At 38.8% G+C, this 14,662-nt stretch overlaps 1 protein-coding gene across 5 annotated transcripts in view; it reads left to right on the forward strand.

The window, feature by feature from the left end:
- LRRC69 (leucine rich repeat containing 69) overlaps nucleotides 1-14,662 on the forward strand; it is a 75,787-nt gene that overhangs the window by 15,217 nt on the left and 45,908 nt on the right. For all 5 annotated transcript variants that reach the window (XR_014055775.1, XR_014055776.1, XM_081496853.1 and 2 more), the window contains exons 2-5: nucleotides 1,932-2,058; nucleotides 6,775-6,847; nucleotides 10,447-10,642; nucleotides 13,549-13,620. Coding sequence is in view for 3 of the 5 variants with exons in the window: in XM_081496853.1 (XP_081352979.1) it covers nucleotides 1,932-2,058; nucleotides 6,775-6,847; nucleotides 10,447-10,642; nucleotides 13,549-13,620 (468 nt within the window). In the remaining 2 variants the exon portion in view is untranslated. The remainder of the gene's footprint in view (nucleotides 1-1,931; nucleotides 2,059-6,774; nucleotides 6,848-10,446; nucleotides 10,643-13,548; nucleotides 13,621-14,662) is intronic.

A 14,662-nucleotide genomic window follows, 5' to 3' on the forward strand; every position in this document is an offset into this window, starting at 1 on the left:
GCCTAACGAGATAAAAAGCCACTCATTACCGTGTTCATGAAGAAGATATACTAATAGTTGCTCACTTTTACTTTATCTGCTGCACTAGGTGACTTGTGAAAGTTTTTATTTTTTTAATATTTATTTATGTGGCTGCGTTGAGTCTCTGTGGCAGCATGCAGGATCCTCTGTTGTGGCGCATGAGCTCTCTAGCTGTGGGGCGTTGGCTCAGTAGTTGTGTGTGGGTTTAGTTGCTTTGGTGCCCCACAGATATACACATCCTAATCCCCACAATCTATAAATATGTTAGATTATATGTCAGAGGGGAAAGAAGGGTGAAAATGCGATTAGCGTTGTTAGCTGATCTTGATATAAGGAGATTACCCTGGATTACCTGGGTGCACCCAGTGTAATCATGAGGGTCTTTAAATGTAGAAGACAGCTTCAGCGTAATGTGATCTGAGAAGGACCTGACCAGCTATTGCTGGCTTTGAAGACAAGAGGGGGATCAGATGTCAAGGAATGTGGGCAGCCTCTGGAAGCTGGAAAAGGCAAAAAAACACATTCCCTCCTAGAGTCTCCAAAATACACACACCCCTACAACACATTGATTTTAGGTCAGTGAGACCCATTCTGATAGCTGATCTGCAGAGTTGTAAGATAATAAATTTGTATGGTTTTAAGCCACTAAGTTTGTGGTAATTTGCCATAGCTGCAGTTGGAAACTAATACAGTCACTGACTCTGGATTAAGTCTTTCAGTAGCATGGCTACATGAATATATTTTAACTTAAGCTTCACAAAAGAATAAGGCCTCCAGGATGGATGCATTATTTTTTGTTTATAGGATAATGGCAATTCTCAGAGGAAAGCATGAATTTCTGAAGTAAAATCTTTTCCATGAATTGTAAGGACAGAGAATTTCATTGTAAATATATCTATGTCTACTTTATATTAATTTAAATAATTAACATACATCCATACCAAATACCAGGTGGTATTTAAATATAAACCACAAACTGCCTTAATTTTCTTTTTAGTTATTTTTCTTGTCTTATGTAAACTCAGTAATTTGTCAAACTCCCACAATTCCTTTTCTTTTACCCTTTAATATTAAAATTCTGAAGTATGGATGTTGTAATGCAATCTGAACGGTAAGCTATGTTTAGGAGTGAAATAAAAGATTCCAAATCATGAAAGATACAATTAGATTGCAAATCAATGAAGAATGCCATCTTTAGGGAATAATCCTGTGTCAAGGATTTATTGGATTAGAGGATCTTTCTAACTCCTCTTAGGTATGGTCCTTCCTGTGTCTGACCAATCTGAGGTTAGTAGGTACATGTAGCGCAGATCTTCCCTACCCTACCTATCATGTTAATAGTTTCTGGTATGAACTTTGTGATCACAGTGACGTTAATGGCTACCTTCCTACTCCACCTCCACCCATGTCTTACTGGCCTAAGTGAAAAAGTTCATTTGGGGTTAGTATGACAGAGAACCTCAGATCTTTGGCTAATTTCTGATTTCAGGAAATTGGCCCCTTTGCTGAGTTTTAAATGATTCTGAGTCTATGAGTCACAGTGTTAGGATACTCTTGAGTTGCTCAAGTGAGTTATGAATGGATCATTAATTGTGTTTGTTTTTTTTTTAATAAATTTATTTATTTTAGTTGGGGGCCATTAATTGTGTTTTTAAATACCCTGGAAATGGTTTGTAATAAAATTTTAATGAAATTAGGTACTTTAATTGAGAATTACCTTGTGCTTAAATAAAGTGAACATGAAACTCAAATGAGCTTTATTTATAAAGATAATTTTATATGTGAAATAATTAAGGTTATGATGATTTTTTTTAGGTTATATGGATCTCAGAAAAGTGGCTTAATTATTTCTTTTTTTCTCATTTGAAGGTGGATAATGTATGAATTTATTAATCTCTATATGTTTACAGTTGACAGCATTAAATCTGGGAAACAACCTTTTAGAAGAAGTTCCAGAAGAGATGAAATACCTTACATCCCTAAAGAAGCTCCACTTATTTAGAAATAAGATACATAGATTTGCATCTGGAGTATGTGGTAAGTTAGTCAAATAAGAGCATATTTATAGTGTCAAAGTCAATTTTCTTATATTGAACAATTTGGAACTAAAGTGAAAAGGGAATTTTAGTCTTTTTTGGTTTGAGATATTTACACTTGAAATTAGGGAATTTGGGGAACTACTTTTTTAAACTACTGTATTATATATTTCTTTACATGTAAATCTAAGAAAATAAGTAAGTGTTAAATTAATGTTAGCAAATTTTCCCCTTTTCAGAATCAGGGTACACATAGACTCTCAAATCTGAGCACCCTTTTTCTGGACCAGAGAGAAAACTAGTTGAAAATCAAATCAAGAAACATCTCCACAGTTCTTGTTCTTTATACTTTTTACACCATCTTAACTACTAAGTCACTATCTTTGTTTAGGATGTGAAGCTGCATTTGAATCAGTTCTAATGAGGTGGATGAAACTGGAGCCTATTATACAGAGTGAAGTAAGTCAGAAAGAAAAACACCAATACAGTATATTAACGCATATATATATGGAATTTAGAAAGATGGTAATGATGACCCTATATACGAGACAGCAGAAGAGACACAGATGTAAAGAACAGACTTTTTGACTCTGTGGGAGAAGACGAGGGTGGGATGATTTGAGAGATTAGCATTGAAACATATATATTACCATATGTGAAATAGATTGCCAGTCTAGGTTTGATGCATGAGACGGTGCTCAGGGCCAGTGCACTGGGATGACCCAGAGGGATGGGATAGGGAGGGAGGTGGGAGGGTGGTTCAGGATGGGGAACACATGTACACCCACAGCTGATTCATGTCAATGTATGGAAAGACCACTACAATATTGTAAAGTAATTAGCCTCCAATTAAAGTAAATAAATAAATTAAAAAAAAAAGATGTGAAGCTTAACTTGGGGAGAATTTTAAAGAAAAGATACGAGGTTAAATAAATCAAATTTCTTCTTTGTGTTTCCCTTAAGCTAATAATTTCTCCATTTAATATGACATTTTTCCTATTTAATGTAGGTAGAATATGCTTAAGGATAAAACACATGACAAAGAAATCCAGATAATCTTGATAGCTTCATTAACTAGTGTAAGGGATTTCACTACTTATGTGTCCCCAGTAGTAAAATCAGAACCATATAATAGAATTTATGATGTCCTGTGAACTTCTGAGGCATGGGTACTATATATTGTCATCATTATCACTGAGCAACATTTATTAAAGGTATAATTTCATGGGGTCTCAGTTGTGGATATATAACAAAAACACAAGTAGATTCTAGTACTACCTCTTTAAAGTATTTTAAAATATTAGATCATGTGTCTTAGAGAAATATTTTCCCACAAAATAATAACTGTAGTAAACTTATCAATGGTATGTACATTATATATACAAACTTATAGGTACAGGGTTCAATTATTATTTACTTACAAAAAGTTTATAAATAAGAAAAAATTAAGAGCATGCAAAAAAGTACATAATAATAGTTATGAACTACATTGAGGGGCAAACAGGTAAAATCTGATGTATATAAATAATATTAAGCAACCTAGTTCGTGCTACTTTAGGCTTCTGTAAAGATATTTTTTCTCATGTTGCTCTTAAATTTGAGGTTTAAAAAATATATGTAATCTGTATACAGTACCCTACCCCTGAAGGTCTGTAGTTTCTCTATTTCTTGATGTGGAGCTGCCGAACTTTGAAAATCTCATGTGAGTGACATAAATTATGTTCTATGCCAGGTCTTGATTATCCAAGAAGCAGTTTGGTGCCCAACATGTGTTGCATGGTGCTGTTCTTGCCCCTTTCCCTATCCCATCAGAGTAGACTGGACCAGGGTAAGACGTGTCCCAAGCAGAGTCAGTCACATTCTCTTTCTTGGGGTTTATGACAGAATTTTAAACAGTTTTTCTGGTTTGAGCTAACCATATGAAACTAAGAGAAAAGTTGCAAACTGGTGACCTGTGGGATGAATCTGGTTTACAAATAGGTTGGTTCTGTTTTGTCTGCCTCTCTAAAATTTTGAATTAGGGTCAAAGCCAGCTTAAAACTTAATATTAAAAAACAAAGATCATGGCATCTGGTCCCATCACTTCATGGCAAATAGATGGGGAAAAGGGGGAAACAGTGACAGATTTCCTCTTCTTGGGCTCTAAAATCACTGCGGATGTTGACTGCAGCCTGGAAATTAGAAGACAGTTGCTTCTTGCCAGGAAAGCTATGACAAACCTAGACAGTGTGTTAAAAAAGCAAAGACATCATTTTGCCAAGAAAGATCCATATAGTCAAGACTATGGTCTTTACAGTAGTTATGTACAGATGTGAGAGCTGGACCATAAAGAAGGCAGAACACTGAATTTGAACTGTGGTGCTGGAGAAGACTCTTGAGAGTCCCTTCTTGTACAGCAAGGAGATCAAATTCGTCAGTCAAAACTGAATACTCATTGGAAGGACTGATGCTGAAGTTGAAGCTCCAATACTTTAGCCACCTGATGTGAAGAGCCAACTAATTGGAAAAGACCCTGATGCTAGGAAAGACTGAAGGCAGAAGAGGAAGAGGGCAACAGAGGATGAGATGGCTGAAGGGTATCACCGATTCAGTGGACATGACCTTGGGCAAACTCAGAGAGATGGTGAGGGACCGGGAAGCCTGGTGTGCTATACACCATGGGATCGTGAAGAGTCAGACACAAGTTGGCAACTGAACGAAAACCCAAATTTGCAAATTAAGACAGTTCATATAAAAGTCTGGATCTCTGGCTCTTTTTTGTTTCTCTGAAAAAGAAAGATTAGGCAACAATGGACTCACATTCCCACATGACACCAGTTGCTGGGAGCTGGCCGAAATGCAGGTCCCCTGTGGCAAAAAGCATGCGCTCGCCAGTTCAGTGCACCCCTGCCAGGCCCACTGTTGTGTTTTGAGTTATCTTCTCGGTTCCTGTAGGCATTTCAGTCTGAGAATTCTGTCTACTCCATAACCATTCAAATGCAGAAGCTGTGGGATGGCTATATGGATACATGGAAAAGTAGAGATAATATGTTTAAAAGTGAAAGAATAAGGAGTGAAGGAATGTGGGAGAGGGAGAATATGAATATGAAGCTTAGAGAAGCTATAACAAAAAATGAAACTCTATGTTCTGCAGAGATTTCCAAAGAGTATAATCTCCCAGACTTGGAGAATCTCTTGGAGAGAGACAGACCGTTGGCCTGGAGTTGGTGTGGGGGTCTCCTTGACCATCACAACTCGGTTCAGTGATTCTGAGGGAGCTTCAGAAGCCCAGGGGACCCTCTGTGACCACCAAGAGAAGTCAGAGGACTATATATATATACACCCAATACATACAGTTGACCCTTGAACAACACAGGTTTGAGTTGTGGGTCCACTTATACCAGGGTAATTTTTCAATGGTAAATACTGCCGGTAAGTACTGCAGGTTCCCGGGTTGGTTAAATCCTGGGGTGCAGAAGAACAGATGGGAGGGCACACCGTAGGTTATACATGGATTTTTCCACTGGTGGAGGATGGGTGCCTCTAATGCTCGCATGTTGTTCACGGGAATGCTGTATTTATATATATATATATATATATATATACACACACACACACGTGTAAAATTACATACTATGTATGTTTATACACATGTATTTCTATTAAGGTGACTCTAGCCGCACTGCAGGGCCCAGCATGTTGGAAACAGGATAGGGCAGGGCAGGCCCAGGCAGCAATGGACTGGCTCCTGGGGAGGTCTAAGGCCAAAGACTGCTGGGGAGAAGATGTACCTAGAAGCGTGGTACACCCAGTCTGGAATCACTGACTTCAAGTTCAAGGCGCTGGTGGTGGTGCCCCGGAGATTGACCTCCGCCCGGGGCTGGGAAGCATCGGCGCGACGGTGTCCATGGCATCCACGAGCAGCGCGGGCAGGCCCGGCGCCCTGCATGCAGGAGTGGTGCCAGAGGGGAGCCGTCACAGTACCCGGCACGGAGAGCGGGGAGAGCCCCCTAGTTCTCGACTTCGTTTTGCGCCCCGCGCAGAAGCTGGCGACCGAAGAGCACCTGTTCTCCACGAAAGACCGCGCAGAATTTCCCGGATCCTTCCAGTCTCCGGGGAAGATCAGAACTGTTCCACGGGCCAGTGCATGTCTGCTCCTTCCGCTCCAGGGAGACCCTGGCTCTGGTCTTGCACGGAGTGGAGGACGCTCTCCGTCTACTCCACATTCTTCGATACAGGGTTCTGCCTGCCTGGTCCCGAAGAGACTGCAGACCCCGGGCGGGAGGTCTGCAGACGCCTGCCCTGGCGGGAGATGCCTGCGGGCCGCGGGGCCTTTGCCGGTATCACCTGCGGTTTTTCTGTTGGATGAATGAGTTCCGCTTGTCAAGAAGACCCTTTAGACTAGATTCATGGCGCTTTGCAAACATTTATGGGGCTCCTCTTGCAAGTCTCAAAAACAGAACTAAAACAGTCCTGGGTACTGATGCCTTTGAGTTTCTGATTCAAGTTTGTGGTGAGTTTGGCAGTACCCCTGTGTCCTCAGGGGCCACGATTTAGCTTTGTAACTTTGTGGTAAATTGTACCTTTTTGCTTAAACTAATTTAAGAGGGTATCAGTTACCAGCACCCAAAGAACCTTGGCCAAGGCAAGAAAGGAAGGAGAACAAAGGTGTATGGAAAAGTGACTAAAAATTATTTTCTAACAGATAGCTAAAGTGACTGAAATTATTTTCTAACAGATGGTTTACAAAGTTTGATCCTGCTTAATCTGAACAACAATCAGCTTACATGGATTCCTCAAGAAATTAGCAGGTAATGTTGTTATAATGTGAGTTGGTTACTTTTCCCCTCTCCCGCCTCAACTGCGGTGTCCTCCCACCCTGGTCGTTAAAACACTGTATGCCTAGACTCAAGTCCTTGTGAGATTAATACATAGCAAAGAGCAATTGAAAGACTGAGGCAAGCCACTAATTCTTTAAACACTTCAGAGAAATGAGAAACAGCATGATTTGATAGTCTAAGTATAAAAGTGAGGGTTTGAAACAAAGTTCTAAAGTTGATTGTTACTGATTTTCTCACTGGGGTTCTTGGAGCTTGCTCTGTTCTAGAACTGGGGACTTTAAACTTTACAGTAAAACATTTTCAGCTTGATGGAATAGGTAATGTGAAAATAAAGACTTTAAAGTCAGTATGCCATTTTCATGAAAAAAAAAAACCCACATTTTATTATCACTGACATTTGCATGGACGAGCCGCTGTTACAGTGGCTTTCTGGAGCACACTGAGAGCCTTGTCTTTCTGTTGGCAGAACACCCTCTTGAGCTTTTCTTCTGACTGTTGGAGAAAGAAACCTAAGCAGGGTTACTTTGGAGACTCCTTATTGCCTGTTGAACAGAAACAGATTTTTTTTTTTAATTTATTTATTTTAGTTGGAGACTAATTACTTTATAATATTGTGGTGGTTTTTGCCATACATTGACATGAATCAGCCATGGGTTTACATGTGTTCCCCATCCTGAACCCCCCTCCCACCTCCCTCCCCATCCCATCCCTCTGGGTCATCCCATTGCCCCAGCCCTGAGCATTTGTCTCATGCATTGAACCTGGACTGGCGATCTGTTTCACATATGATAATATACATGTTTCAATGCTATTCTCTCAGTTCATCCCACCCTCGCCTTCTCCCACAGAGTCCAAAAGACTGTTTTATACATCTGTGTCTCTTTTTCTGTCTTGCATATAGGGTTATCGTTGTCATCCTTCTAAATTCCATATATATGCGTTAGTATACTGTATTGGTGTTTTTCTTTCTGGCTTACTTCACTCTGTATAATGGGCTCCAGTTTCATCCATCTCAGTAGAACCGATTCAAATGTATTTTTTTAATGGCTGAGTAATATTCCATTGTGTATATGTACCACAGCTTTCTTATCCATTTGTCTGCTGATGGACATCTAGGTTGCTTCCATGTCCTGGCTATTGTAAACAGTGCTGTGATGAACACTGGGGTACATGTGTCTTTTTCAATTCTGGTTTCCTCAGTGTGGATGCCCAGCAGTGGGATTGCTGGGTCATATGGCAGTTCTATTTCCAGTTTTTTAAGGAATCTCCACACTGTTCTCTGTAGTGGCTGTACTAGTTTGCATTCCCACCAACAGTGTACGAGGGTTCCCTTTTCTCCACACCCTCTCCAGCATTTATTGCTTGTAGACTTGGATAGCAGCCATTCTGACTGGCGTGAAATGGTACCTCACTGTGGCTTTGATTTGCATTTCTCTAATAATGAGTGATGTTGAGCATCTTTTCATGTGTTTGTTAGCCATCTGTATGTCTTCTTTTGAGAAATGTCTGTTTAGTTCTTTGGCCCATTTTTTGATTGGGTCAAGAAACAGATGTATTACAACATAAAAACATCCAGATTTTTGAGGGAAGGATACAAAACTATGAATAGTTCTCAACAAAACACTTTCTACCTTACCTAAAAATTATTTCAATTTACTTGTCTATACCTCCACCCAATCTATTTTTCCAAGATAGATTTTTACAGAAGAAGTAATGTTTTAAATAAAAGCACCTAGAAAAATATTTGAAGTTATCTCATTTCTGAAGAAAATGAATATTTATAGTAACAAATGCCAATAGTTGTCTTCTTGCTTTTTCACTCATTCAGTTTATCAGTTGATTTATATGTTGGTGATGTAATGAAAAAAATGACACTTTGGAAGATCTGGTGAATTAGGTTCAGGTCCTAACTTTGTGCAACTAGCCTTATGACCTTGGCCAAGTATTTTAACTGTCTTGGATATTGGTTTTCTCATCTCTAAAGGAAGAATTTTGAGAAGACGAACTTCAAAATTCTTGCAGCTATAACATATTGAGTTCACAGTTCAATAAGCTTAGCTCTGTTTGCAGAACAGAGTACAGTATTGTCTTTAATTAAATGTATTCTTAACTATTTTATGTGTTTTTTGATGTTATTGTAAATGGAATTTTGAAAATTTTATTTTTCAGTTGTTTGTGGCTACAATATACACATAAAATAAATTTAAAATAGAGACTTTGTAGTCTGTGGCCCTGCTTTTAGTTCTAGTAGGTTTAGATTTTTTTTTGCACTACTCTCTTTAATATTTTAATATTTAAAGTTTTACCCATATTTTTAATTTTGAAATACTCTTCTCCCATACCTTTAGAAATTACTTCTTAACCTGGTTTATCTATTTTTCTGCTCTTGCCTTCTCTGAGTGCCTGTTGGGAGGGGATCAGATGTTCATATTTCTCAAGAATCTTTTCGTTGGCTTCCTCTCTGTCTCTTTCTCCTCTTTTGTTGTTGTTCTTTCTGTCAGTCTCATCTATTCATATGGCTTCCACAACTGAGATCATAGAGTCTTTCCACAAATCTCTTTCGCTCACACTGACTATTGTCCTAAGCTCCAGTCCCCCATTTATAACTGCCTAGAAATGTCACCTCATTCTGTTATTACTTTAACACCTTTAGAGCTTTATAAATCCTCATTCTTAGCTTTGCAAGAAGATATGTCTACATTTGAATCTTTACACTGTTTTCTAATGGTTAAGTTAGACAAGTTATTCACTGCCTCTGATCCTTTATTTTCTTCATTTCTGGATTAAATGTAATAATTCCAACCTTAGGGTTGTTCTGTTGATTAAATTTAATGTACAAGTACATAGTTGGTGCTCAGTAATGCTTATTTTAGCTTCCCTGGTGGCTCAGAGAGTAAAGCATCTGCCTGCAATGAGGGAGACCTGGGTTCGATCCCTGGGTCGGGAAGATCCCCTGGAGGAGGAAATGGCAACCCACTCTAGAACCCTCGCCTGGAAAATAACCATGGACGGAGGAGCCTGGTGCAGGCTACAGTCCATGAGGTTGCAAAGAGTCGGACGTGACTGAGTAACTTCACTATTCACTTTCAATGCTTATTTCTTCTGGCTTCTTTATTCAAAATACACTTAATATTTTCTCAAGGGAAATATTACTCAAGGCATATTTACTGTGCTTCCCTGTTGCCCTAATTGTTTCAGGCCAAGTTCAAAATGTTGGTTCTTCCAAAGTGCTTGTGAACCTCGGGTACTGCATCTGCAATTAATAAAGTATATGTACAAAGACTTAAGACAGAATTTTCTTTCTCTTAAATCTGGGTTTTGATTACATTAAATGCTTTAAACATGAACCATCTGATCACAAAATATCTTTGAAAGTTAAATTACAACAAATATTTTTTTTTTTTTATCCTCAAATGATTCATTGTAGTTGTGAACCCTTGACTGGAGAAGAGCTCAGATGAGCTACAAAAAATATGAATTGATACGTGGCTCTGATAAATGGTACATAAATGTACAATGGACTTCCTTATTCTTGTGAATTTCATTCGTATATTTTGTTTATTTTTTAGATTAAAAAATCTTAGATGTTTGAGTATAAATCATAACCAGCTAGCCAGCATTCCTAGAGAACTTTGTTTCCTTGAGAATCTTTCTGAACTTCAGCTTAACTACAATCAGCTCGTGTGTATACCCAAAGAAGTGAAGTTCTTGAAGAAGCTCCAGAAGCTTCTTCTGGCCAGGAACAACATTAAATCTTTGCCAGAGGTAAGCAAAACATGGAACCAAACTTTCTTTTGTTGGTGAAGAACTCATTACACCGTGATAGAGAGCAGTTGTAGACTAGATCAGAGCATCTGCGTACCAGCCATCATTTGCTTTCCCTCTAATTACGTGTGATAAATTCCCAAATCACTGTGACAAAAGAAGGTTATAACTTGGATTTTTTTTACAAAGCTAGGTATACTGGACTTTGTAAATAAAAATAAAGAATGCTTTAAATTTGAATTTCAGATTACCAAAGAAGAATTGTTTTAGTGTAAGTATGCTCCAAATATTGCATGGGATATACTTATACATTTGAAAAATCTTATCTTTTTTGTCTGAAATTTAAATTTAAGTGAGTCTCCTGTATTTTTATCTGGAAACTTTGTATACAGCACAAAGTATAAGTACTTTTTGATTTTGGAATATATGCTAGATAGCTTCCATTTTTCCTTTATATCCACTGTCCATCCTTTTCCAGCCTGCTTTTCTCTCCTGTGTCTGTGAGACTGAATTGTGTGAGCGTCAGTGACCTCCTTTGTCCTCTGATTTCCTCTAGGGTATGTCCAATGACGGTCAGTATCAGGAGGTAAAAGAGCAGGAGACGACTGAGTGTGTGCATGCGCACTTGCCCAGTCGTGTCTGACTCCTTGTGACCCCGTGGACTGTCGCCCGCCAGACTCCTCTGTCCATGGGATTTTCCAGGCAATAGTACTGGAGTGGGTTGCCATTCCCTCCACAAGGGGCTCTTCCTAATCCAGGGACCAAACCCGAATCTCCTGCGTAGGCAGGCGGCTCTTTTGCCACTGGGCCCCCTGGGAAGCCCTGGAGACTGAGTCCCAGATGGTTTTCCTGTGGTACTGTGTCTGAAAGGTTGCTGTGAGTTGCCTGCATGCCTTTCTGGAGGGTCATAGCTAATGTCATGTGATCATCAGAACATCGTCACATGAACATTCTTATGTTCCCTTGGCTCTTTAGACCTGTGGTGTTAAAGAACTCTCTGCTGTTGCTAGCTTTTGGGAACTTTGTAGGTTTAGAGAACTACCTTTCTTGGCTTAGGGAACCTTGTTGGTTTCCCTAAACCTTGTCAAACTTTTATAAACAGTGACTTTATTAAACTCTCCTCAATTTTTCCAGTTCAGAGTACTGTTTCTTGTTAGGAACCTGTCAACAGGTTTACCTTCCTTATTTATGCACATTAGAATTAATTTGATAGGAAATGCATGGCTTGCAGTATACTGAGGAATAAAAATAGCAGATTAATTCCTACTATTCTGCTTTTCTCTAAAGAAGGTGTTTCCTTTAAAAATTCTGTGCACACTGTAATATGATATGTAAAAAATACCAAGGTATAGGCTGTAAATAAGTATATTTCAAAAATTTCATTCATATATTCCTTAAAATCCTGCTTAGTATAAGCAAGTAAAATATCTTGAAATTATAGAATAAACCTGTTAAAAGCATGTCTCTCTTATTTGAAGGAAAGCAACAGCAGCAGCAACAGGATCATCATGAAGCATTATGTTATTTTGTGTTTATAACAACTTTATCATATATCTCTTATTATACTCATTTTAGAATAAAGATCAGAGTGGTTATGTGACTCAGGCATAGTTTGCAAAGGTCAAGGAAGGATCTTAGATCCATACCTGTCTAATGTAAAAGTCCATATTTCAAATCAATAGTCTTACTACAAATTTGTAAACCCTGAGGCTTTTAAACTTTAAAAACACTTTAATGCTAGTAAATCCTGTCCTGAATTATCATGTGAAGAATGCCTATAATCATTTATATCCTTGTATGTTTAATATGATTCAGTCTATTGTTGTTCTTTTTGATCTGCGTTGTAAATGATAAGGCATTGCAGAAAATAGTCATTTGTTTTGATAATGAACGTATTGTGAATCATTTTCTGGTATGTTGTAAATCATGTGTATGTCTGCACACATGTGTCTGAATGTATATGCCCATCCAGTCCCGTTGGGCATGTGGCTAGACTGACGGATTTCCTTTATAAGGAAAGGCTTGTGTCAGCTAAGTGCCACACAAGAGGTAGTTGTGAAACAAGTGCCAGTGGAATTATGTCTGTTTTCTGTCTCCCAAAAATTCTTTCTATTTTAATGGTAGAAATGTCAACTAAATGCTCAGTATCTATTAAACCCTTTAGTGAGCACTTTCTCATTAGTAATTTGTTTAATGCATTCAGTGTCCATATTGAAGGTCAGTTCAGTTCAGTCGCTCAGTCGTGTCTGACTCCTTGCAACTCCATGGACTGCAGCACGCGAGGCCTCCCTGTCCATCTCCAACTCCCGGAGTTTACTCAAGCTCATGTTATTGAGTCGGTGATGCCATCCAACCATCTCATCCTCTGTCGTCCCCTTCTCCTGCTGCCTTCAATCTTTCCCAGCATCAGGGAGTTTTCAAATGAGTCAGTTCTTTGCATCAGGTGGCCAAAGTATTGGAGTTTTAGCTTCAGCATCAGTCCTTTCAGTGAACACTCAGGACTGATTTCCTTTAGGATTGACTGGTTGGATCTCCTTGCTGGTGTATTGAAGGTAGGAGTTTCCATTAACGTTTCCATTTTACAAATGGAGAAGCTAAAGTACAACGATTAAGAAATTTTCCCATAGATATATAGTAAGTGTCAGAGGTGAATTTGAACCTACAGATATTTACTACAAATAGTCTAGTTCTTGGCCACCATGTTATGTTGCCCTGGAGTGGTCAGAGGAAATGGAGAATTCAGAGAATCTGGTGCTTCATTCATTGTGATTTCCTTGGGGAGAGTACTGATCAGGTAATTAGGAAAGGTGATCAGCCTCATCAAGTTTAAACTTACAAGAGATGTTTATGATGCTACATATTAGATTTGTAAAAGCTCTCTTTCTCTCTTTTGTTTCCTGACACAGGGACTTTGTGATCTTTTCAACCTGAGAATTCTAGACGTAGCTGGAAATCTTATTCAGATGTTTCCACCAGGAGTAAGTAGAGTCAACTTGTATTATAATTGAAAAATAATTTTGTTTATTGAGAATAGAAAAAATAGCATCAGTTGCTCAGTCGTGTCCGACCCTTTGCAACTCCATGGACTGTAGCCTGCCAGGCTCCTCTGTCTCCCTTCTCCAGGGCATCTTCCCAACCCAGGAACTGAACCTGGGTCTCCCACATTGCAGGCAGATTCTTTACAGTCTGAGCCAGGAATCCCCTGTGAAAAAATAGGCAGCCAGTAAAACCTACGGTAATTGGAACTTTGAACTAATACAAATGACTGAAAAGATTTGCTTTGTTCTAGAACTTTAAAACTTGTTCTCTCTTATTCCTTCCTTTGTGTTCTGTGCTTGCTGAACTTGTTTGAACTGAGTCAACTCTGATTGTTATCATAAATATTTTAATATATTATCTATGATTAAGTGTTTTTTTAAAAATCACATACTGTTTTTGGTGACTTCAGACTTTTTCAAAGTATTACTTTCCAGAGCATGGATTTTTATCCTTTGCGGTTGAGAGTCCCTTGGACTGCAAGGAGATCAAACCAGTCAATCCTAAAGGAAATCAGTCCTGAATATTCATTGGAAGGACTGATGCTGAAGCTGCAGCTCCAATACTTTGGCCACCTGATGCAAAGAGCTGAGTCGTTGGAAAAGACCCTGATGCTGAGAGTTGGTGATGGGGAAGCCTGGTGTGCTGCAGTCCATGGGGTCGCAAAGAGTCAGACATGACTGAGAGACTGAACTGAGTTCGTCCAAAGGAGATATTTATTAGTTGCTTTTAAGCCATGGACAATGAGGAATGTACTTTTTTTCACTTGGAGATGAATTTTGACTTTGCTTTAAGTAACTGGTCTTAGCAACTTGTAACTTTTCGGAAAGAAGCTACAGTTTTTCATGTTGGAGTGAATGTGTTTCCACTTCAAGGTAGTAATTAGAAGCCCAACAGTCCAGGAGGTATTCAATAAATAGTTGTTGATCCATTAATTACTTTTTCTGATGAAGCAATACAAAATTGAGATTATAGTCCTTTTTA

This window comes from Giraffa tippelskirchi, chromosome 6 (genome assembly GCF_054371585.1).
Source record: "Giraffa tippelskirchi isolate mGirTip1 chromosome 6, T2T-mGirTip1v1.2.pri, whole genome shotgun sequence".
Taxonomy (NCBI): domain Eukaryota; kingdom Metazoa; phylum Chordata; class Mammalia; order Artiodactyla; family Giraffidae; genus Giraffa; species Giraffa tippelskirchi.